We start from the raw sequence: 24,647 nt of genomic DNA on the forward strand, positions 1-24,647 counted from the left end.
TGGATACTTTTAACTGCAGTTTCGTCGCCCTTAGAATATCCGCCAGGTGCCATATTGCAAAGCTCTTAAGTACAGGTAGGTGGTGATTTTGTGCTTCTGCAGTAATGTGCTGTACTACCTCACAAGTGACAGAGTGAAGCTGCATATCTGATAGAGACTTCTAGTTGCAGATTCCTTACCTTAAAATTTTTCCCAGGTGTCAGACTGGATCCGGAGATTTTTCTTTGAGCAGTACCCTTGCGTGTCGTTAGGTGGCGTAGGTCAACTCCGCAGGTGTCGTTGTGGTAACCGTGATGACTTTGGGAGTCGTTTATAGATGCCTCCTGAGCGTGGTGACATCAGTTCTTTTCTTTCTGCACCACGCGCTGATCTGGAGAGAGCTACCCTAGGTCAATTTCTGACCGACTTCTACATTTTGTTTTTGGTGAAGTTTTTGGTGTGTCGAGGATGTCCCCGAAGACCGGTTTCAAGCCTTGCAAGGCCTGTCACCGCATGATGTCAGTGACGGATCCGCACTGGGTCTGTTTGTGGTGCCTGGAGCGCGACCACGAACCGAAGTCGTGCTCCGAGTGCCGGGCCAATCACCCAAAGACCTTGAGGGAGCACTCCCTCAAGCTTATGGCGGCCCAGCGCTCTACTCCGCATCGATCCCGGTCTAGCTCAAGAGGAGGGTTTTGAGACCGCTCACGAAGTCACCACCACTCGTCGTCCTCCACGTCAGGTCACATGGGTAAGAAGAAAAAGTTGAAGAAAGCAAGGCATCCTTCGACTTCACCACGTCGGTGGGCTGATGCGATGCAAGAGTAGCGTCAATGCTCTAGGCCTCCGTCCTCAGAGCCTACTTCTGGGTCCGCTCCGTGCCTCCATGACTTTCTGGGAGCCAGAGCGATCCCTGTCCAATTGAAAGAATTCTATGAGGCCATGCGTCTCATTTTTGGGCAGTCTGACCCCACCTTTGGTGCCTTTGGGTCCTGGGGGTTCGGCTTGGGGCCCTTTGGGTTCGGCTTGGGGCCCTTTGGGTTCGGCTTGGGGCCCTTTGGGTTCAGCTTGGGGCCCTTTGGGTTCCACGCTGGCGGCTCCAGCCCCAGCCATTGAGGTCCCGTACGGATCCGCTACCCAATCGGTACCAATGCCGGTCGCACCTTCAAGACCTTCCCCGGCACCAGTTCGACAGTCGACGCTCCCGACGTCCGTTGTGCCCATGATCCACATCGACCCAATCCTAATCCTAGACGACTCGGAGTCGGCGCAGCATCAGCCGATGCTGCCGTCTTATTTGATGGGGTCTCTACACCCCAGGTTGGATTCAGACCCTTATTCTTATGGGTATGAAAACGGGGAAGGATTGGAGCGGTCCATGAACCCTTATGACTACCAGGACAACCCTAATATGGACTGGGTACAGGAATTGGGTGCGGCCAGTGGTCTGGATACTTCTCCAGATGCTGGCATGCTTTCTCCTCCTACCGTGGCTGCCGTGGAGGGATCCACCTATTCTATAGTGGTCAGTAGGGCGGCTGAGATCCTTGGACTCGAGCTGCCTACTGTTGAAATCAGGTCTAATCTCCTGACAGAGGTGCTTCAACCAGGGGCCTCCACATCTGAGCCTCTCCTTCCTTTCAATGAAGCCCTCACTGATGTCCTTCTGAGTACTTGGTACAGACCCAGCACGGGGGCTCCTGTGAACAAGACGATCGCTCGCCACCATCGACCCGCCACAAACTACCCGAAATTCCTGCCCCAACACACCATGCCTGAGAGCCTTGTTATCCAGGCATCCTCGTCATCTGGCACGTTCCCTTCCTCACCTCTGGATCAGGAATCAAAGAGACTGGACCAACTTGGGAAGAAGATGTTTTCTTCCTCCTGTCTGGTGTTGCAGTCAGTGAACACCACATGCCTTTTGGGCCATTGTACTCACTCCCTATAGGATACGGTTGCACACGTCTTACCGCAGATACCGGAGGAGGCCTGGACTATCATCTCCCAAGCAGTTGCTGATGGGAGAGATGCGGCGAAGTTCACTATTCGATGTGGGCTGGACACGACTGAGTCTCTGGATAGATCAGTTTCGTCGACGGTGGCCTTGAGGTGCCATGCCTGGTTGAGGACATCTGGTTTCTCAGGGGATGTCCAACAGACCCTTATGGATATGTCCTTTGATGGCACCCGTCTCTTTGGAGACAAGGCAGACTGCGCTTGAGAGGTTCAAGGACTCCCAGGCCACGGCTTGGTCCCTTGGCCTTTTGACTGCCCCTCGTCCCCAACAGTCCACCTTTCGCCCCTTTCGTGGCCACAGAAGGGGATCCCTGTCATGTCCCTTTCCCAACCACTGTGCCACCCATGCTGTTTAGCCACTGCCTGACCGGGGACACAGAATCCCACAGGCTCGTGGGACAGGGAACCAGAGGTCTGCCCAGTCCACCCCCAACCCTGCTGGAGCCTACAAGCCTTCCTAATCTGTCCCCTCACTCCAGTCCAGTTGGCGGCAGGGTTCGCCATCACCTGCCCCACTGGGAATCCATCACTACAGACAGGTGGGTTATGCAGATCGTCCAAAGGGGCTACTCTCTCCCCTTCTAGACTGCCCCTCAGACCATGCCTCCATCCTACGGCCGACTACCGGAGGATCATCTGGCACTTCTCCGTGAGGAAGTCACAGCTCTCTTGGCCATGGGAGCCATAGAGAGGGTTCCTGCGCCAGATGTAGGTTGTGGTTGTTATTCCCGCTACTTTCTGGTGCCCAAAAAGGACAAGGGCTTACGCCCTATCCTAGACCTTCGGGCCCTCAATCTCTTCCTCAAAAAGGAGAAGTTCAAAATGCTCACCCTGGCTCAGGTCCTGTCTGCTGTGGACCCAGGAGACTGGATGGTAGTGTTAGACTTGCAGGGCCCTTATTTCCATATTCTCGTCTTGCCTGCCCATAAACGTTACCTATGATTCGTGGTAGGTCACAAGCACTTTCAATTTACCATGCCTCCCTTTGGCTTTACCAGCGCCCCTCGGGTGTTCACGAAAGTGATGGCGGTGGTTGCAGCTCATCAGCACAGGTTGGGAGTTTCAGTCTTCCCCTACCTCGACGACTGGCTGTAGAAGGCGGACACGCCCCAGAAAGTCATCTCCCACCTTCAGACTACGGCGAACCTCCTGCACATGCTGGGGTTCACTATAAATGTGCCGAAGTCACACCTGACTCCCTCTCAGATGCTCCCTTTCATCGTAGCTGTTCTGGACACAGTGCAGTTTTCGGGCCTATCCTGCCGAAGAGAGAGTCCAGGATATTCAGGCTATGATTCCAATCTTTCAGCCTCTATCCTGGGTTTCGGTGAGATTGATTCTGAGGCTGCTGGTCCTCATGTCCTCCTGCATCCTGCTGGTGACACATGCCAGATGGCATATGCGGGCTCTGCAGTGGGACCTGAGGTTCCAGTGGGTGCAGCATCAGGGAAATCTCTCTGACATGGTCCAGATCTTGGAGGGGACCGCAAAAGATCTGCAGTGGTGGCTTTCGAATCAGGATTGGGTCAACGGCAGATCCCTCTCCCATCTTCAACCAGATCTGTCAGTATTGACAGACTTGTCACTCCTGGGATGGGGCTGCCACATGGGAGAGGCGGAGATCAGAGGTCTCTGGTCTCTGGCAGAGTCTGGAATCCACATAAGTCTTTTGGAGCTCCGGGCGATCAGGCTTGCATTGAAAGCATTCCTTCCCTCTCTCAAAGGGAAAGTGGGGCAGGTGTTCACGGACAACTCTACCGCCATGTGGTACTGCAGCAAACAGGGCGGAGTGGGGTTGTGGAGCCTTTTATCAGGAGGCTCTGCGCCTCTGGACATGGCTAGCACATCAGGGCATTTCCCTGGTGGTTCAACATCTGGCGGGCTATCTGAACACCAGAGCAGACAGACTCAGCCGTCGATTCATAGCGGATCATGAATGGCGTCTTCATCCGGAGGTGGCTCAAAGGCTCTTTCAGCAGTGGGGAGAGCGTTGGTTAGATCTGTTTGCCTCTGTAGAGAACACGAAAATGTCCGCTGTTTTGCACGTTGGAGTATCGAAGGCGACACTCGCTCAGCGACGCTTTTCGTCTCGAGTGGAACTCTGGCCTCCTTTACATCTTTCCGCCTATACCACTTCTGTCCAGAGTTCTGAAGAAGATCAAGAACGGCCGGGCCCAAGTAATATTGGTGGCTGGGACTGGGCACAGAGAGTATGGTATCCAGAGCTACTGAGCATGGCCACCAATCCTCCACTCAGACTGCTCCTTCGGGGGGGATCTTCTGTTGCAGCAGCAGGGGACGATTCTCCACCTGAACCTGTCCAATCTTTGTCTTCATGTGTGGAGATTGAGCGGTGGCAGTTGACAGCTTTTGATCTTCCACCCAAAGTCTGTGATGTTATCTTGCAGCCGGGTGTCCCTCCACCAAAACGGTATACGCCTGTCGTTGGCATAAATTTGTGGCACGGTGTACCAACAAGTCTGTTGATCGCCTCTCTGCTCCTCTATCTGAGGTTCTTTTGTTCATTCTTTCTTTGGCCCAGGGTGCTTTGGACACCCTTGTGCTTTGGACACCCTTTAAGGTTACTATCATCTATCTCATCCTTTCTTAGATTGCCTGATCAACTTCCCTTTTTAAGCCTCCTATTGTTGGTAGATTCCTTAAGGGTCGCGTTTATCATGCTTCAGTGTGACCTCAATCTTGTCCTTACTTACTTGATGTGTGCTCCTTTTGAGCCATTACACAATTGTCCCTTATGGCACCTTACTTTCAAAACAGTTTTTCTTGTTGCCAACACTTCTGTTTGCAGAGTGAGTGAACTTCAGGCTCTCTCTTCCAAGCCCCCATTTTTGACTGTGCACAACAACAAAGTGGTGTTAAGCACTAGGGCCTCATTTCTTCCCACACTAGTTACACCTTTTCATGTAGGCCAGCGCATCACTTTGTCTACTTTTTATGCACCTCCGCATCCTCCTCATGAAGAGGAGAGACTCCACCGCCTGAATCCCAAAAGAGAGTTGGTGTTCTACCTCAGTCGTACTAAAGATTTCTGGGTGGACGATCAACTCTTTGTTGGATATTTAGGTGCAAAGAAAGGGAAGGCGGTGCAAAAGCGTACGATCTCATGATGGATACTACCTTTCATCAAAATGTGCTACGTTTTGGCACAGAAGCAACCACCTGAGGGCTTGCACGCTCATTCCACCAGAGCAACTGCTGCTACCACAGCGTTAGCACGCGGAGTTCCTGTCCTGAATATCTGCCAGGCAGCAATGTGGGCATTGTTGCTCACGTTTACTAAACATTACTGCCTGGACTGTCAGGTCCGCAGGGATGGCTAATTCCATCGTTCGGTCCTGCAGGACATTCTAGTATGATCTTGGTTTGCAGCCCACCACCGAGAATGGCATTGCTTGGGTATCTATTCTAAGGAAAGGAATCTGCAACTAGAAGTATCTATCAGATGAACAAGTTACTTCCCTTTGGTAACGATTTATCTGGTAGAGACATATTCTAGTTGCAGATTCCTTACCGACTGATTTCTAGGGACAGGGACTCCCCATTCAGGGCCTTATTGCTGGCGCACCATTTTCAGTGTTCTTCGTGGCTCTGGGCTTTGGTGCGGAAAGTAGTGAAAAGAAACTCTGCAGCCACACTAAGGCTGCATCTAAGTACGACTCCCGACGTCATCACGGCGACCACGGTGCCTGCAGAGTCAATCGACACCAACTTACGACGCGCAGGGGTACTGCTTGAAGAAAAATCTCTGCAGATCCAGTCTAACGCCTGGGGGAAATTCTAAGGTAAGGAATCTGCAACTAGAATATATCTCTACCAGATAAATCATTACCAAAGGTAAGTAACTTGTTCATTAGTGCTACCCCTGGACATTGATGTTAGGTCCTTTTTTTCTGAGACTTCTGAGGCAGATCTGGAGCTCCTGTGTGAACTTTGTCAGCCTTCTGGCAATTCAATAATTTTCAAACATTGCCCTTGCCAATGTGCCCACTGAAAATGAGAGGCTTGAAGCCCTATCAAGACTGTAAGAAGCAGATATTGATCACTGGTTTGCACAAGGTATGTCTTTGGTGCTTAGGCTCCTGGCAAAATGTGTGACAAGGGTGCATTCACGCTCCCAAAAGCAATTTGGGATCAGGATTTGAAACTCCGTCATTGAACTCATGAGATTGCTGTCCTGCTCAAAGTCATGGGCCCAGTCTCAGTCATAGGGGCATTCCCACAAAAAGCCGACTTCACGCTAAGTCTTCTGGTAAGGCAAAATCGAAGTCCAAGGCCAAGCATAAGACAACAAAGCAGGACTCCACATCATCCCACACTCAAAATCCCACAAGAAAGTTCCTGAAATCTGAATTGATTTCGCAATTGGTCATGGCATGCCTCGATCTTCTAGGGCTGTCGTTGACTCTGCAGCAGATAGTGGCCTTCAAGGAGTACATGCTACAAATTTTTGGGTGGGATTCTGGCTTCCTCCAGCATGTATTCTGGTCCCACAGGGTTGCAGGTGGTCTCCAATTGGAATATGGCCAGGGCATCTGCCCTTTTGCGGCTGTCTACCAGGCCTGTACCTACTCCCACACCAGCACCATGATCGAAGCCGGTGCCAGTAGAAGCCCTTACTGATGCCCTTGTGGCCACATGGTCCAGAAAATGTTCATGTCCACCAGACAGTCAACCTGTGGCTTAGTGACATAGTCTTGCGCTCTCGTGATCCAGACTTTCTTACTAATCACTTTGCACCAGAGTGCCTAATTTTTGGAAGCCTGAGTGAGAGCAATCCAAATTAATTTCTAACCAATCCCTCAGATATTGAATACATAAAATTAATGCTTTAGCTAAAATAATGTTTTCATCAGCTAGTCTGGCCCTTAGATCCATCAATTTGATTTGCATATCAAGCAGGTACAAACGTGCATTATGGGACATAGCCTGACAGATTTTGCCGGTAGTCCCAGAAGTCCTGAGAGCTTTGGTGGCCTAGATACTCCTGGCCAGCGCTGACACTAATGACTGCATTGGCAGAGATATTGGCACCATTTTCATGCTCAGACTTGAGTTCAACCAGATTTTCTGGTGAAGTTCAAACATTCCTAATGGATATGCCCTTCCATAGATCCAAGAAAAGGCAGATTCTGTCTAGAACGACTCAAAATCAGCTGTGCCATTGCATGATCCCTGGGATTTTTGATGACCCCGCCAGTTCAGGGAATTTTGGGATTAGTCTCAGCCGGTTGAACCGCAGTTAGCTAAATCCTTTTGAGGGATGGGTTGTTCAAAAGGGCTACCTCCTTCCCTACATTTTCTTCCCACCACTTCCACCTTCCACCACCCCACAACACACACACCCCACCCACACACCATAGCGAATTTCAGAAGAGTATTTTGCAAACCTAATACAGGAGGAAGTCAATCTTGTACTCTCCAAGGGTGGGATTGAACGCATACCAGACTAGGAGAAAGGAAAAGATTGCTCTTTGTGCTACTTCCTTACTCCACAGAAGGACGGGGTGGCAGGCCTGTTACAGGATTGGCCAATTAAAAGCCTTCTTGCAAAGGACAAATTCAAAATGCTCACTCTGGCTCAGATCCTCTCTGCTCTGTAATCAGGAGACTAGACGGTGTCACTGGACTGGCAGGATGCTTATTTTCATATACGTAGGTAGATCACAAGACGGACGGGATTTAGTTGTTGCAGTTGCTTGCTGTTGGTTATCCCGTAAGCATTGAGGTGTTATTCCTAGCTTAGGCTTTTGGGGCATTCTTTGTTGCAGAGGCCAACACTTTGTAAAGGTGAAAAGTTGTTAAAAAGAGGGATCACTCTAGGGAAATCTTTGAAGGGTGTAGGCAAATGGTCAGATCTGGAGAACTGTTAATTTCACCAAAGGCGGTCCATCATTATAGGTTGATTGCTTCAAACTACGCACAGGTCAGTCTTGCTTGAGGTAGCCCTTTATAGGAAATCTAAGCAATAGACAGCAGCTCAATTTTTACTGCAGTTGCACATGCAGCTCATTAATAGTCTGTATGTGATGTGAACTCCAGGTCTTATGGGCTGATGTACTGAGAATGGTCTTTTCTAAAAACAGATTGACTCAGTGTGAGGCTGCCCTTCTTTCTAAAAGTGGTGATCAAATTTTATTTAAACACATCTATTAAATTACCACCTTTTCCCCTAAAGATGTAATCCATCGAAGGCAGAGGAGAGGTTGCACAGACTGCACCTACAGAGGGCACACAGTCAACATATCATGAAATTTAATAAAGACAGGATGGACAGACTGATCTTACTGCATATGTTAGTGCCTCGAAGGCCATTTCTATAGTGAAGCACACAATTTGATGATGAGGACAATGTCATGCATCAGGGAGTGCTGTGAGTCAGCAACGAGGACTCAGTCTAAAGGATGATAACTTCTCTTAGAAAAAGACTGAGCCAGGGGCGTAGTCATTAGAAGGAAAAGTTACATTTGCCACCTTTGATTTTAACATATACTGTGTTGTCACTGCGACGGTTTACCCACCACCTTGTCCCCTCAGTCTTCAGCTCTGCACAAAGCTTCCGGGCTACAAAATTCTGGGAACTGAAGGGTTTGATTGGGGCTGTGCCATTTATGCACTTAGTGTTACCATGTCCAGTCAGCGTCATTTGACACCAATGCAACATGTGGGGCAGAAGATACTTCTGCACCGGAAGAGTGAGTGAAAAAATAATATCCTGGTCCAAAACTGAAGCTGGGACATTTCAGTTAAATATCTGCAGAGAGATCACAGTATCCCTCGCGTCCAACAGTGCTAAAAATACAGAACTTTTGCCACTATCTCGTATTCATGTCCAACATTTTAGAATTTAGTATTGCTATACTGGAGTATCTTGCTGCAGTGATAAGTGGACCAATGTTGAAAGTCGTGCACTCTTTCTTAGATTTTGGCTCCTTTCAGTAGTTATACGAAGAAAGGTTGGTTTTAATAGAGGGTAGAATGAGTGTCAGGGAACCTTTCACTCCTGCATCCAGTCAATATTTTTTTTTCTTTACATACATGTCAGACTTTTAAACATGATACACAACGAATACCAAATAAACGCCTTTTCCTCTAACAGTTCTTCAGTGGGACTCAAGAGTTTAAATAAACATAGTATTTAGGTTGCCTGTTGCATGGGAAAGGAAAGAAGTGCCTACGTTCTAGAAAATTATGAGAAAAGGAGGTTAAAGGAAAGAGGGAAACATATGGAAATGATTTGATGAAAACGGTGTTCTTTCTTCTGCATTTAGATGTTTTGCTAATCGGCAGAAGCCAAGGATTTGCTTTCAAAGTCCATACTTTCGTTACTCAGTTAATCGTCTTTTTGAGCTTCCAGCGGTTGCTAATCTTTCCAGCTTTCAGATGAAGTTTCCTACTTCCCAGCAAACACACCCTGGCAGTGAAGGAGCCCACGGGGAAAAGCTTCTTGAAGGTGGCGTCATATGGGCGGGCCTATTCCTGCCTCCGCATTATTCCTTAGACTCCAGGTTGAGTACTCTGAAGGTGAGCTCCCTGGGACAGTTGTTCATAGCCCTGCTCTCCTGGCCCCCCTTGCCTGGAGGCTGGCCCTGCAGGTGGCATCCATTGGAGACATTTGAGATTGGCACCTACAACTGAATTACCTTCTGTTATCCTAATGCATTCTCAAGCTAGCCAACCTTCTTATAAATGATATCAATAAGGCGATTTGCATGATTGAGAACTTGTCGCAGGGGTTATAATAATGTGGTCTGATTTAGTGTGGGCGGTATTGACCGGCCAAGCTATCTTGGAAGTGGGGGGGGGGGTTGGGGGTGTTAGGTCGATCTAGTTGATGAAATGTAGTTTGTAGAGACTAGACTTGGAAAGTCTGTGTATGGAGAGTGGGTTGTAAGCTAGGCAAATGGATTTTGGCAGACAGCCCACATTTTGGGTGTAAACCGTGAAAAGGCTTGCTGGAGTGGTCTGTGCTTTTCATGTCTCACTTACAGACAGTGGGCTTTTGGTCACTCTGTTGCTTCAGATTTGATTACTTTGTTCATCATCATCATCATTATAAATTTTATAAAGCATGGAAATACCCAAAACATACATCCTGGTGCTACGATCACTTTGTCATATAAAAGATGATGAAAAGATTAGTCTGAGAGCATAAAGTTTTCAGAAGTTTCCTACAGTTCAGATGGTCATAAGTCAAATTCAGTTATGCAGATAGAGAATTCCAGATCTTGGCTGCTGCTTAGGCAAATGTCCGACCGCCTTCCTGCTCTGCCTCTGTACCCCCTAAGCATAGGTAGCAGACAGGCAGAGGCAGGATGAAGAGATTAAACCAGTTAATAAGGGTTTACTAAATTGTAAATAAACGTGGAGTTTTGGCCATATATAGAGTCATGATAAATGCAGAGATTCTTAGATACCACACAGTTCTCAATGGGAAAGCAATCAAAAAGCTTGAGATGGCGGGAAATAGGGGCACAACAATGAATGCTTATCAGGGTTCTAACAGACATATTTTGTGTAAGCTGTGTAGCGTTTGCAGCTGAATATTAGGAGATGTCAGACAGCTTTTGCATTGCAGTAATCCAGTTGAGAGTCCACTGCAGCATTGATAACCACAAAGTGAGAGACACCAGGGAGCATTTGATTTTAACAAACACAGATGGAAAATGCATGAGGAAGCACGTTTCCCTTTTTGAGCAGTGGAGATAAATTTGTCATCAAAATTAAAACCCAGGTTACATGCTCCTTGCACCTGGTTAGGACAGGAGCCCGGCGTTCAGGAGTCTCATTTACTGAAGATCCTCCTATAATCAGGAATTAAGTCTAGCCTAAGTTAAAGAAAGAAGAAGAAAAAGTCTCCTCATCCTAGTGGCTGCTGCAGTCCAGCAAGAACGAAAATTCTTTTGCGCAAGGAGAGTATTTCCATCTAGCTGGGGAATAACTGCGTATGTCATCCCCTCCAAGCCAAAGGACCTTGAGAGATGTTGTCCTGGGCAGTCCGAACAAGGACCCCAGAGTAACTCCACAGCAAGAAGGACGGCATCTGGCATAGAATTACGAGCCCACCACAGTGCCTGCTCGCAGCACGAGGGAGTGGGTAGATCCGCCTCTGCTGGGCCAACACTGCTGGGAAAAGTGGCCGAAAGGAATTTACATAGTTCCTTTTATTTCCCCCACCTGAAACGTATTACTGTTCCAAAGAAATGTGCATTCTATTCCTTTAGTTTACAAAGCTTAGCTGGGATGCTCTTTTTTATTTTAAGAATTGTTTTGTCGGTTATGGCTTTTATTATTTGTTGGTTATCTTCGTTATATGGAGCAAGTCTGACCCTTGACCCCGTTCTCACGTCAAAGAGAAAGGCTGCGAGGAGTAAACGGGACGTGAGGGTAGCGCCCGTTCACGTCACCAGTCTGAGCACAGGGATCCATGGAAACGTGTAAACGCCCCCCCCCCTACACACACACAACATGGCCACCCATAATAGCGTCTCTGGAGGCCTTCTTTATAGGTCAGATGTGGATTTTTCACTCCTTTCAGATTTAACGGCTGTGCCTAGCCTTTTGAGGAGGCCACCAACAAACAGTTTTTTGTGGGGTGGGGTGTTCACGATCCCTGCTAAGGTCAGCATTCTACCATGCTTGGGGACAGCAAATTGATCCTTAACTTGCAGACCAGTCTCATGCTGCCGCCAATGGTTGCAGTGTGTGTGCCCTAATTGTATTACAGTTTACCTCAGGATTCGTCATAGAATGTCACTGGGTTTGTTTGGACCTTCACAGTTCTGTATCACAAGCGCTGTCCTGCAGGGACTTTCATTTTTATTAAGTCAATTTGTATAGTGTAGTCCCAGGAACAAGGGTGCACTCTAATACATTGTGCATAACAGAAGAAGCCAGAACAACGAACATTAACAAGCATTTGCAATGCAATAGGTTTCGCATTTGTGAGAGTTAGAGCTATTGGCGTTATAAATGACAATGTCTTTTACCTATGTGTTTTGGTTTGGAGTGTAGGGGATGTATGCTAGGTGCCACGGCAACCCTCCCATGCCTGTCGCTGCAGGACAGAGGGTACAAAAAGGCCGCCATCTTGTGTTCACGTCATTCCTTCAGACTGGCTGCAATACCCTAGAGCTGCAACCCTTTCTAGTGTGTTTACGTAAACTTTTTTAGGACCAAACAAGCCACAAAGAGGCCCCTTTGTGGCATTTAATCTGGAGAATGAGGAGGTCAAAAGGGTTAGGAGCAAAGAAAAAGAGGACAGGCATATATTTCTGTGTGTTAAACTTTTAAATAAATTATTCCTTTACATTGGCAATACCAGCCTAACTTTTAAAAACATTCTCTGTATACAAAGTTAATAACAGAAGAGGCAGCTTAACTGCAAATGAATTATAGCAATTTTATTAAGAATAGCACCTTCTTTGCAGCTCTATGAAATGGAAGAACCTGTATTACCAAGCGATGGATTAAAAAACGCCATCTTCTTGCTTAGTTCTGACCTATGTGCTTGGTTGGTGATCCTCCAGAGGTTATCATGAGCTTGTCCTATTCCCTAGTGTTAAGCTCTACTCAAGTCAGTTGGTTAATGTACCCACTGCAGAGGTCTTGGCAGATTGAGAATGTCACAGATTACAATCCTGACATAGTTTTTTCACCTTTTCATCTCTGCAAGGTCGATGCAAATGAATTATAGCGATTTTGTTAAGAATGGCACCTGCTTTGCAGTGCTATGAAATGGCAGAATCTGTATTATGAAGTGTTCTATAAAAAACACGAGTTTTTCCCTGACTGCCCCAACACGCACCAGACAAAGAACCCTAGGAGACAGGATGTGGCATAAGGGCCAGAGTTGCCGACTTTGGAGCTGGAGAACACAGTTTGAGTCTTGGCACCGGCTCAACATCCTGTGATTGTGGGCAAATCACTTTAACTCCATTTGCTAAGAAAAATTAATGTGTTCTTGTGTAATGTAACCCGTGTGTATTTAAAGTGCTGTAATAATTTTTTTTCAAGTTTGCGTTAACTGAACTCTATTTGAAGAGGCCCAATTTATGTCCAGAGGCTAGATATTTTTTGCTATCAAGCTTTTGACCATGAAGTGCTTGGGTCTGGAGTCACGACTCCTTTTCCACCATTTTGGAGACAACACCTTTCGCCATCTTCTTGCCTAGAACTAACCTAAGTGCTTGGTTGGTGACCCTCTGAAGGTTTTCAAGAGCATGTGCTATCGCCTAGTGTTAAGCTCTACTCAAGTCAGTTGGTTAATGCACCCACTGCAGAGGTCTTGACAGAGCAAGAATGTCACAGATTACAATTCTGGCATCGCTTTTTCACCTCTTCATCTCCGCAAGGTCACTGCAAATGAATTATAGCGATTTTGTTAAGAACGGCACCTGCTTTACAGCGCTGTGACATGGCAGAACCTGTGTTACCAAGCACTATATAAAAAAAAGTTATTCCCACACTGCTCCAACAAGCACCAGACAAAGAACGTTAGGGGAGAGGATGTGGCTTAAGGGCCAGAGCTGCCAACTTTAGAGCTGGGGAACACGGTTCAAGTCTCTGCACCAGCGTAACATCCTGTGAATATGGGCAAATCATTTACTATCCCCTTGTTACCAAAAATGAATGTGGTGTTGTGTAATGTAACCAGTGCTTATGTAAAGCACCGTAATAACTTTGTATTGAGTTTGCGCTATACAAAACTGCAAAAAAAAAAAGCTCTACTGCCTTTGTGTTGAGTTTGAGCTACATGAAACTGCTCAAAAAAGTAAATAAAAAAGACCCCTCAGACTTTGAAAAAAACAGCAAGATGCCCGAAACCAAGAAAGATAATGAAACAACATACTGCCATGAGTACGAAGTGGCGAGGCCAAAGAAAAAAACAGTGCAGCCGACACAAAGCTATCTGGATGACCATGCAATAATCCATGTAACAGGGTCAGTCTCAAAGGCGGTAACAAAACAGCCTCAAGGCGGGACAAACAAAAGCATTTACCAACAACATCCAGGGTTTTTTGAAAGGCAGGCCCAGGAACGAATGAAAGTGATGGGCATGGTTAAAGCCCACAGAATAGATTACAACATGTCAGGAAGAGCAGTGCTTGTGCGCTGCTATGCTCAACCTAAAAACATATCTGTAATAAATCTAAGAGAGGTGGGATAGAGGTTATCATGTTTATTTGTTTATCTAGCTATTTGGATGATGTTTGGCGGAAACAGAGTATGTTGCAGGTTAGTCAACTGTCCGGGGTACAAAGTTCTACCATACTGGAAGAAGCAAGAAAAGGCTTGTGTGAGTGTTGTGGACGCTGATAGTCCAGCAGGAAGAGTCTTATATATGACCCCCTGCATGTAGGAGGTTGACACACTTTTACGTGATAACCAGCATGCGGTCAATGCTTTTTGTGTCCTCAGCATACACCTTACATTAGGGGTTGCTGTCTAGCAAAGTGTAGCGTTTCATATATAAATAACCATACCATACACCACTAGGTAATTACCGGGTGCAAGAAAGTCCTCACCTCTGGAGTTTTCTTCTGTTACATTTTGGCAAGTCAAAGCTGCTTAACTTTAATGAGGAAAATCAACCCAATAATTATTAAGGAGATGTGGATTTTGGATGAAAAGTACCAAAATCTGCATGTTATTCCCCATTTCAGTGGGCAGACTTGTAATTCCTGATAATTATTTGACACAGAAAATTCAGAAACCCGGGATATTTTATTATACAGGATGCAATAATTATTGCATAGCTCTCAGGGGACCTCACAATTAAAGCCTTAAACTCAATCCTTCTAATACACAGCTAGTGACAACCTGCCAGCTCCACACAGAGGCCTCAAACTCAATCCCTCTAATGCAGAGCCAGTGACAACCTGCCAGCTCTTCACACAGGCCGCCTGACCAACTTGTTTGAGGGCCCTTTCCAATCCTGTCTCCATTCTTTTTATGCAGTACTTGACACCACTGATATTGCTGTCTCTAAGCACTCTCCATGACCTCGAGGCTTGATGGCTAAGTTGGCCACGCTTGGATTCAGCATTGTGACTTGCAGGTTGCAGGTAGCTGATGTCATCAGTGAGAATTCTGAGACATATTTCTCCGCAACATGTGCACCACTGTTTTTACCATATTAAATCTGTCTCTTATTCAATTTCCAAGGATTAGCATGTTTCATAATGGTTTACTTCATGTTACGCTTCTTGCTTTGCTATAATAAATCCCCAAAGTGAAAGCCAACTTTTCATCCGGACAGTAAGCCTCTAGTAAGTGTTCTCTAGATAACAAGTGAAATGCCTGCCGCATGTAGAAAATGTATGCCTTTTATTGGCAGATAGAAGAAATGCCAGTGATTAAGGGTTTGCATTAGATCCAAGTGATCCTGAGAGGATTCTACACTGGCTTTCAACTGAGTGAAGGGTGTGCTTTAGGTATCAATGTACCTTATAAGTAGTCATGTTTCACTGCTACTTCGGAGTCAAGAGTTTGCTTTGGATCCTAGCATTCCTTAGCAGAGGGCCATTTACTGTCTCTCTTCTGAGCGAAGGGTTTGATTTAGAACCCAGCGTACCTCATTAGAGGATCCTTCATTGTCTCTCCATTCAATGAAGGATATCTTATAAGAGGACCCTTTCCTGACTATTTACTGAATAAAGATTTTGCTTTACATCAATTTCATTGTTCCTTTCACAGACATTAGCCAACTTCTGGTTCTCAGAGATCAGCACTGAATTTACCCCTGTGGTCCGGGTGTCCGGGATAAAGAGATGCTTAAGTCATAGCAACCAGTTGCTGGAACTCACAACCTCCTGAGATCTGCCTCCAGGATCAACATTTTTAAAAAGGGAAACCTACAAAAAATATGAAAATACATATGTATTAGATGTGTAATGTTAGCTGCCAAAAAATGATCTATTACTTTTTTATCTTTTCTTTTTGAGATCGTGGCATGCTTCTTTGGTCAACAGAAGTAATAACTTAGTATGTTCCTTTGTTTTTAGGTTGTGATGGCCCCCCATGAGCCCTCCATTGTGTTTGTCGACAACTACATCAAGCTGCTAGTAGATTGCAACACAGAAACATTCCAGAAAATTCTTGACATGAAGGTGAGCAGATGGAATGATAGTATCTGGGCAACATTTTTGATGAATTGCCTCATGTTCGTATTTGAACCTATTTGTACATAGTAATCCTAAGGGGAACATGCATTTACAAGTGAATAGAGCAGCAGCAGCAGCGGCCGCAAATGTCAAGGGGGGCTTGTGGGTGACGACGGGGACGGGGGAAAAAAAAAAAAAAACTCTGTTCTCATCATTGCCGTCGTCATTGCCTCCTGCCACCTCGCTCCTCTTCTGGTGTCCCAGCATTCACTGGGACACCAGCAGAGGCTCCCCAGCAATCCTGGTGCTACTTTCATGCCAAACCTAGTACGAAAGCAGCATCAGGATTGTTCTGAGTGTCTTGAACTGATGTCAGACACAACCCAAGGGGTCTGTGCAGTTTCTGCATCCCGGCTGTGTACACAGCTGGGTTGGAGAAACCTAAGTGCGCATGTGTGTTTGGCCAGCCTAAGACGGCCAGCCAAACACACATGCGCACTTAGGTGCACCCTCTCCTCCCACCTCCCATGGCCCAGCCCTGCCCCTCCTTGCACTGCTGGCTGAGCCAGCAGAAGAAGAAAAGAACTATAGTAAACTATGGTTTTATTAGTCATCTGCTGGCTCTTAGCCAGGAGGGTGACGCCCCTAGAATAGAGGTAGAAAGTGGTGGCTTTAGATTTGTAATCTTCAAACTGGTGAGCTCCTTCGGAGGTAAAAAGGTGTGTTGAGAGGTGCCAGCAAGAGTGTGGGCTGAGGCAGCAACTACCACTAAACCACACGGCTCGAAAACCCACAGCATTTTGTCAGTGTATTTGGGTGGAGTGCCATCGAGGGTGTGTTCCTCATCTTAGGCTGATAGACTGAAGTAGATGTCTCGTTCGAGCTGCTCAGAGTTCTTATGGGGGCAGATATAGATTAGATTCTGGTTTGATGAAAACATGCAGCATCTACAGACTTGGATTAATACTTTATTGCTGTGATGTTTTGTACTTTTACATGTCGCGTTGGTGTGAATTAATCCCACAGTCTTCCTGAACAGACTTTTACAAGTGTTTCAACTATAAAGTGAAAATTGAAGAGAGAGTCCTGCTTGGGGGAAAAGGGGTACAAGGTTAGGGAAGGAAGAGAAGACAGGCCATGTCTGCACTCCAGTCTAGCCACGAGGAGCCCTCAGCATCCCATTTATAATTGTATTTTGTGTTTTTTTACTGACATACCAATGAAATGGAGGGCCCATTTTTTAGCTTTTGCTCTGGTGCATGGCATCCTTGCTACACGACTGAGTTTAAAGGTATAAGTGCTACTAATAGGTAGAGTAAATGCAGTTGTGTGCATGGTCCTGTTGATGTACTTCAGATCTGGTGGTGCTGGTTGCTTGAACATATTGTATAAATCTATCTATTTCCTGAGCAAGGAAAGCGCAGTATGCATTTCTGGGTGGGCATTGTCATACCTGTTTCTGCTTTTGAGAGGCCAGGATGTTACCTTTGTGGAGAAATCCACAAGATGTGACTGAGCATGTAGCAGTTGAAAGATCACCTTACCAGTTCCACCAAATCAGTCAGTTTCTTTGTCACAAAAGTCAATTTACTGCACAGGACAAAAGGCAAGTCAGGATGCACGGCCTATTACATTATCTTGAATTTGGTGATCTATGTCTCAGGTGGTAGTGTATAATTTTCTTGTTGCACTGACCTCGAAAAATTTATTTATTCCTCTTTAACTTTAGGGTCTCAAGAGAAGTGAACAAAGCAGCATGTTGGACCTGTTTCGCCAGAGGCTGCCTGCTCCTCCTGCTGGGATGGATAACACCAACTCCCTGTCCCTCTCTGCACCCACCCCTGAGCAAGAATCTTCGCGAATACGAAAACTGGAGAAGCTGATTAAAAGACTGTAAATGAAGTAAAGGCAGGAACCTGCTGCTCTGGAAAAGGGGCACCTTCTCCTCCATCCACCCATCGGCCTCGGCCTCGCCCCAGCTGCATAGGGGCTTTACTGGGATCCCTGGTTTGCTCATAAGAGACTGTCAAATGCCTTCCACCACTAAGAATGTTTCAAGATCTTTGACTCAGATTAGCACTTGTTCAAAGTAGGGAGAGAATAGTGCAGACAAGAAAGGCACCCTCCCCATCCAGGATGGAGAGATTGTGGTTTCAGGATCAACTACATGGAAAACTGGAGTGTACCATTTTTATTGAAGCAACATTCAAGCATAACGTAAATCGTAGCTTGAGTTCTTAATGCCCTGGATAATACGAACCTCAGTTTGTTGAAATTATACTACTATTAGATAGGGAATTTCTGAACTTTGCTGCTTTGTGCAGTCAACAAGCTGACTATTTTTTTTTAAAGAGTCTGCTGGTGCAGCCAGAATTGTGTCCTGTGTAGTTGGGTGTACTCTGTACACACATCTATACCAATCCATGCAGTCCAAAGTATATTATGGGTTATTGTTGTAGAAGAGGATGCAACATTTCTCCATGGAAATTACCAATGCACTTCAGTATAAGTTAATGTCCCAGTTTCAGGTTTTTAAGATTTAGTTTTGGCTGGATGTAGTCAGTTTGCTCCTAAGGTCTCACATTAATCCTTTGAGTGAACACAGTGCGTTTCCGCCCTCATGCTGCAGTCATTCCACGGAGGTAACAAGATGGGACAATAGTTGAGCTAGAAGATGCAGGTGCCTACTCATATTCAAAGCAGACCTGAGTAAGCATACTCTTGAAGGCATCAGGCCACTCCAGTGTCATCATGGAGCACACCGATATCATGCTTGCATTCTGCAAGAGCTGTACCTTCAGGACAGAAGTGGCATTCCTCTCCAAAGTGAACTGTGGCATGGGTGCCCCTCTAGCATCTTTGCCACCCCTACATTTTTTTGTCCTGTGGTCAAATAGGTTGTGGATTTATTTCCTACATTTTCCCTTGGTGAAAGGTAGTCCATCCATTCAACCCTAAGTAATCCTCTTCTAGTGATGCCTCCAAACCAATATCCGTTATGTTTAATGATACTGCTAACTTGGTGACAGAGGAGATATTTATTTCTGTTAAGACATTGAGCTCATGACAGAAACATACACGGTATATAGGAATGTACATACATTTTTAAAATGCAGAGCAGAACTGGCTAAAACCCTGCCCTCTTGCTCCTTTCAGACCAAGCCTTCTACAGCCGGGGATGGGGGAAGTGGGGAAGAATGCCGGGGAGAAGGGTTCAGTGTCACACATGAGGACTTGGTCACACATTGTCTCCTGCTTAAAATGAGACATTGTAACTAGCTAAACAAAAGGCTGAATTATACGTTCACACAATCTGCTGTATTGGAATCAAATTGATCAATAGCTCAATTGCTCAATGAGTGGACCCAGTAAAGCACTTCTCTTCTCATGCAAGTCTCTGGACATATACTCCAGCTCTTCAAAGTGATGGTTCCAAGAACTTACCTGGCGGCCTTAGGTTCACCCCATCCATTGTTGCTTTATTGGTGTTGTGCAGTTTGCATTCAGGTTCTACCTATGGATAAACAGTAGAACACTAAACTCCAAGTCTGCCTCTTTTGTCTGTCAGCACACTCGATTTTTGTGTATAGATTACAACTAAAACTGGATGAGTGTCCGTTTTGTTCAATTTTGTTGGCTAAAGCTACTTTTCACCTAATTTTACTTTTCAGGAAACTTGTTGCGGCTTACTTCACTGTTATTGCCTTCAATTAACGTGTAAATTGTAAAGTGGTTGACTGGTTCTCTTATGGCCTGGTCAAGCATCCTGTGAAAATTGCTCATGCAGATTTTGAACTCCCTGATTACTACTTCTGCGCAATGCAGTAATTAGCTGGTGCGTGATTTGCACACAAATGTAGGTTGCACACCATGGATCGGGGAACACAACCCATACATTAATTTGCCTGGTCTAAGGGTGCATGCAAGTAGCACCCAAGTTTAGGGCAAACCTGTTAAGAGTTTGCACCACTAATGGGATTGACTGGCCCAAGTGTAATCAGGGGCTTTGATCACGAGAGGTCCATGACTTTTTAACTGGCAGTCACTGGTTCAAATATAGTTCAGAGTTCATGATCTTTGTGGTGGTCTGTGTGAAGTGTGGTGGTGGTTTGTGTTATCTGTTGTCATTTATTGAAGTTCTACAAAGCTGCATTTGAGAGCTATTCAGAGATAACTTGGGATCAGAGTAGAGTAAACAGAGGGTTTGGGATGCAGTAAAGAAGGGATTGAAGATAATGACTCTAGCGCTCACTCTGTGAACTCACGGACTTCTAGGAGTTTGTTGCAGCAGAAATATGCACAGGTGAGACCAATATCTCACAAGCTCTACTCCGGTTCTTTACAGATGTGTATAGGGATAAGTCGTGTTACGAAGTGGAAACAATGAAGCGTCTTACCTCATAAAAGACCTTCTGTGTGTTCTTTCAGCTTAATTATGAATGTAGGTCTGTTACTCTTCTTTCATTGCACCACCAAAGCCTAGAAAGATAGAATGTAATGGCAGGTAATGACCACTAAGCTGGTCTCGCCTTGCCATTTTCCTCTGGATGCCGACCGAGCCATCTCTTGAACCCCATGCCCTAGCGTTTCCAACTAAAACTGGCATAACTGTTTTCAAATGCAGGAAAATGTCTACGCTCCTTGTAGGAGAAACTATGGAATTTTTTAGGTCAATCGCTCTAGCCTGTTTTAATCCATCTGTGAGCTTTTAACCACGCTCACCGCACGCCCATTGCTATCACTCATTCATGGGCTTGCCTTTCAAAAATCCTTTATCATTCATAAATGCTTTAGGTTTGTACCTCCTTGGGGCAGTTTTGATACCGCCTTGGCCATCGACCCTGTTACATGGATAATTGCATGTTTGCCGATACCTTTGACTGCGAGGGAACTTCTTTTTCCTTTTGTGTCTCTCCTTCGCGCTCATGCTCATGGCCGCCGTGGAGCTTTGAATTGGCTTGCTTATGTCAACTGTTTTACTTTTAATTTTCAAATTATGTGGCAAGAAAAATCCAGTTACGAATTTACAATGCTAATAGCTCTGACTCGAGCAAACAAGAGACCCACTGCATCGCAAATGCTTGTTTCAGGCTTATGTGTAGCCCAGGACACCGTGGTCGTCACTTTTACTCTATGAATATAGGGAATGGGGAAGTCATTTAAATTGTGGATTGGACTGATGTCTGTGAACGTTAGATGACTGCCATCCCAGGGTCATTTCTGTGCACTGAAAGGACCTGCTGTTGCGTCCAATACTCCCCCCGCCATTATGGCCCAATGTATTATTATTAAGGTTCCCAGTTTTCCCTTTTTACTGATTTTTGCAGATAAATACAGACAGAAAACAGTGTATTTTCTGTCTGTACGTATGTTTAAGAATGGAAATATACTAAAAAGTGCTTTTTGTGAAACTCTTCATGTAGTTTTGCATGAATTCCAGGCAAAAATTGAGCAGACAGACAGCATGGAGAGTTACAAAACGGAGTCAGATTTCCTTAAATACAGACCTATGTTAACATATATTTGTAGTACATTGTAGTACATTGCTAATATGTGGTCCTTTCCAGTACCAATGCAAGCACTGCTGACAAACCGATTACAGTCCAGTGGTGCATCCATGAAACTGAGAACTGTGGGTCCTGTGATACATGCAAGTATTCATTGCACTTCTCAGCAAACGCCTAACCTGAACACCCCTGACAACTGAGTTGGACTCAGGGGGGGTGAAATAAAGTAGGAATGGGCAGGAGAGAACATTGTGTGCTCGGGTGCATAAGTGAAGGATAAAGCACTGGATTCTGCTTCAGAAGTATGGCAAGGACTGTTTAACCCTGCAGCTGCTGGGGAGGATCCTTTGCAGGGCCGTGCAGTTGAGCCAGTTCTCATTGGCTTGTTGAAATCTGGGCAATCCCTGTGAAAAGTATTCGCATTTTCCTTCGAACCACAGTAGCCAAATACTACTGTAATCTTAGTGAATTGTTCCTTCAGGCTTTGACTTTCAGCCAGTAGTGAGGCCAAACATTCAGATACCGTCCTGGGAACATGATTTGGAGGGGAGTTCAGTTAGCATTTGTGCCCCTCAAAAGTATAATTTCCAAACAGTGTTTTTCTTTTAAAATAACTTTATTAATCTTTAGTTAAGATGTACTTCGGAATTTCTAGAAGTCTTAAAGTCTAATGGCACTAATATATGTCTTGAGTAATGGGATGAGGATACTTTTTCTCTTAGTCTATTCTCTAGAAGTTTCTGCACACATTTGTGACAAAGATATATGTTCAGATGCAATTATGACGATGATACTGAAGCACAGCTTATGATGAATGTTGCTACCACGGATTCTTTACAAGAACTCTTTCCAAGAGCCAGACTAGAACTTTTTAATAGCAGGTGGCCAGCGATAGTACCTGAAATGCTGTCTGCTTGGATAAATCAAGATCCACAGAGCAAATAAAGTCACTACCAGTGGAATCTGGAGCCAAACTGATTTATTATTCTTTTTACTTTTTTTTTAAGATTCCTCCACTGATACAAAGCTGCACACCATCTCTCTGGTGACGCTGGAAATCTGACAGTGCCACAATGTGTGACTTGTATGCTCAAATACACCCTAAGACTATCAAAACGCATTAAGCAAAGTTGATGACAGCCCCTCTGAGGAAACTGAGGTGCAAGTCTCCTTCAAGATTCAGGAGGACAAGGATTCTCTCTAGGGCCCGTTTATGAGGTTCACTTTGTCTCCACAAAAAACATAAGAGACCGCATCATTCGTGTAACTCAAAGTTCAAGAGGGCAAGGAAAGCTGCTTATCTGCATCATCTGCTTCCGAATTCCAGTTCTCCAGTAAATGAAGCAGGTGAGTTTGTCTCCCCGAGGGACATTAAATGCCAGGCCTTCCAAAAGACTATACTGGGATTTTTTTTTCTTTGTCACCTTTTAATGTGCCATTAGGAAACCTCAAGGTGACTTCCTTACATTTTTATTTTGCTTAATGCCTCACTTTTTTATTTTTTTTAATATATTTATTGGTATTTTGTCAACAAACATACAATAAGTCAACTTTCATGGAAACTGCCTCTCCCTGGTCTCCTTCCCCCATATCAAGTCCTTTGCCAGGATAGATTCAACATTCCAACATTGCCTTTCCGGACAGTAAATAAAAGATAGAGTTAAAGCCAGCACATTACAGTGTTTTAAGGGCTGAGGTCTGCAGTGCTTAAGTCCTCTGAAGATGTGTTTTGGTCTTGAGTATCCGTTTTTGGGTCTTTAAGACTGTCCAGGAGATGGTCCCATTGCTGCGCTATGTCTGCAATCCCAGCCCCTATCGCTGCCTCCCGGTGTAGAACTCTCCCTTCTGCCTCAGCCCATTTAATTAGCATGTTCCGCCATCTTGCTATCTGCGGCCCCTAGGGTCTTTCCAGTGCATCGTCATCTCCCTTTTAGCCAGGATCAACACCAGGTCAATTTATCTGCTTGTGGTTCTCTGTGTGTGGGACCTAGAGAAACCCCTTAATAGGGCCATTAAGGGTGAGGAGCGAAGTCTCCTGTCTGTTACTGTTCTTAGGCCATGCAGTACTTCATCCCAGTATTGCTTCAATTTCCCGCAGCTCCATAACATATGCATCAGATCTGCTTCGGGTTTCGAGCATCGGGGGCATGCTCTGCTCCCCGTATTGTGCATCAATGCTATCTTGGCGGGGCTAAGATATGCCCTGTGAAAGAAATACAGATTTATAAATTTGAAACAGGCGTTTCTGGAGACCGTGTATATATGTGCTGTGATTTTCCCCCACTGAGGGTCATCAATATGTTTCCCAATATCTTCTTGCCAGAGGGCTCGCAGCCTGTCAAGAGGGAATAGAGTATCTTTATGTATTGTTTTATAGAGTGTGGACATAACCTTCCCATTCCCTCTATTGTACAGAGGGCATGGCATCCCGCATGGGTGGGAGGTTCATTTAAACCCTGCTTCCAGTGTCTCTGTATGAGTGCTGTGATTGATCTATGCATAAGGAACAGCCCCGGGGGGATTACAGATTGTTCCATCAGTATTTCAAATGACTGCAGTTCCCCATTGCAAAACAGGTCCCCAATCGTACTGATGCCGTAAATCGCGAATCTGGTAGCGCCCACTGCAGCATCTCCCCCAGGGAGCGCATTAAGACAAGACAGCAGCATGGCAGGTGAGTAAGGAGCTGTGGTTCTGGTGCGCTGTAAGCTGCTCCTCCAACAGGCGTGCATTGCTTGGAGGTCTGGCAACCGAGTTTTCCACGTCCCTTTATGGTTCAGGAGTATCTCATGTAGGGACTTAACCGTGTGTTCATCTTGTTGTCCCTTGGTTATGTCTAATGGTGCTATATACAATGCCTTTGCTAGCCACTGTAATTGGCATGCCAAGTAATATATCGCAATATCTGGTGCCGCCATTCCCCCCCTCTTCCGTCGGTCGTTGGAGTTTATGTAGGGCCAACCTAAGTCGCCCGGTCCCCAGATAAAACTAGTTACGATGGAGTCTATCTCCTGTAATT

At 45.6% G+C, this 24,647-nt stretch overlaps 1 protein-coding gene across 1 annotated transcript in view; it reads left to right on the forward strand.

The window, feature by feature from the left end:
* Positions 1-19,661, forward strand: part of VPS53 (VPS53 subunit of GARP complex) — a 693,920-nt gene extending 674,259 nt beyond the window's left edge. The window contains exons 21-22 of the mRNA XM_069226380.1: positions 16,023-16,127; positions 17,851-19,661. Coding sequence (XP_069082481.1) covers positions 16,023-16,127; positions 17,851-18,018 — 273 coding nt within the window. The 3' untranslated portion in view covers positions 18,019-19,661. The remainder of the gene's footprint in view (positions 1-16,022; positions 16,128-17,850) is intronic.
* Positions 19,662-24,647: the final 4,986 nt, after the last annotated feature.

The sequence above is a fragment of the Pleurodeles waltl genome, chromosome 3_1, assembly GCF_031143425.1.
Source record: "Pleurodeles waltl isolate 20211129_DDA chromosome 3_1, aPleWal1.hap1.20221129, whole genome shotgun sequence".
Taxonomy (NCBI): domain Eukaryota; kingdom Metazoa; phylum Chordata; class Amphibia; order Caudata; family Salamandridae; genus Pleurodeles; species Pleurodeles waltl.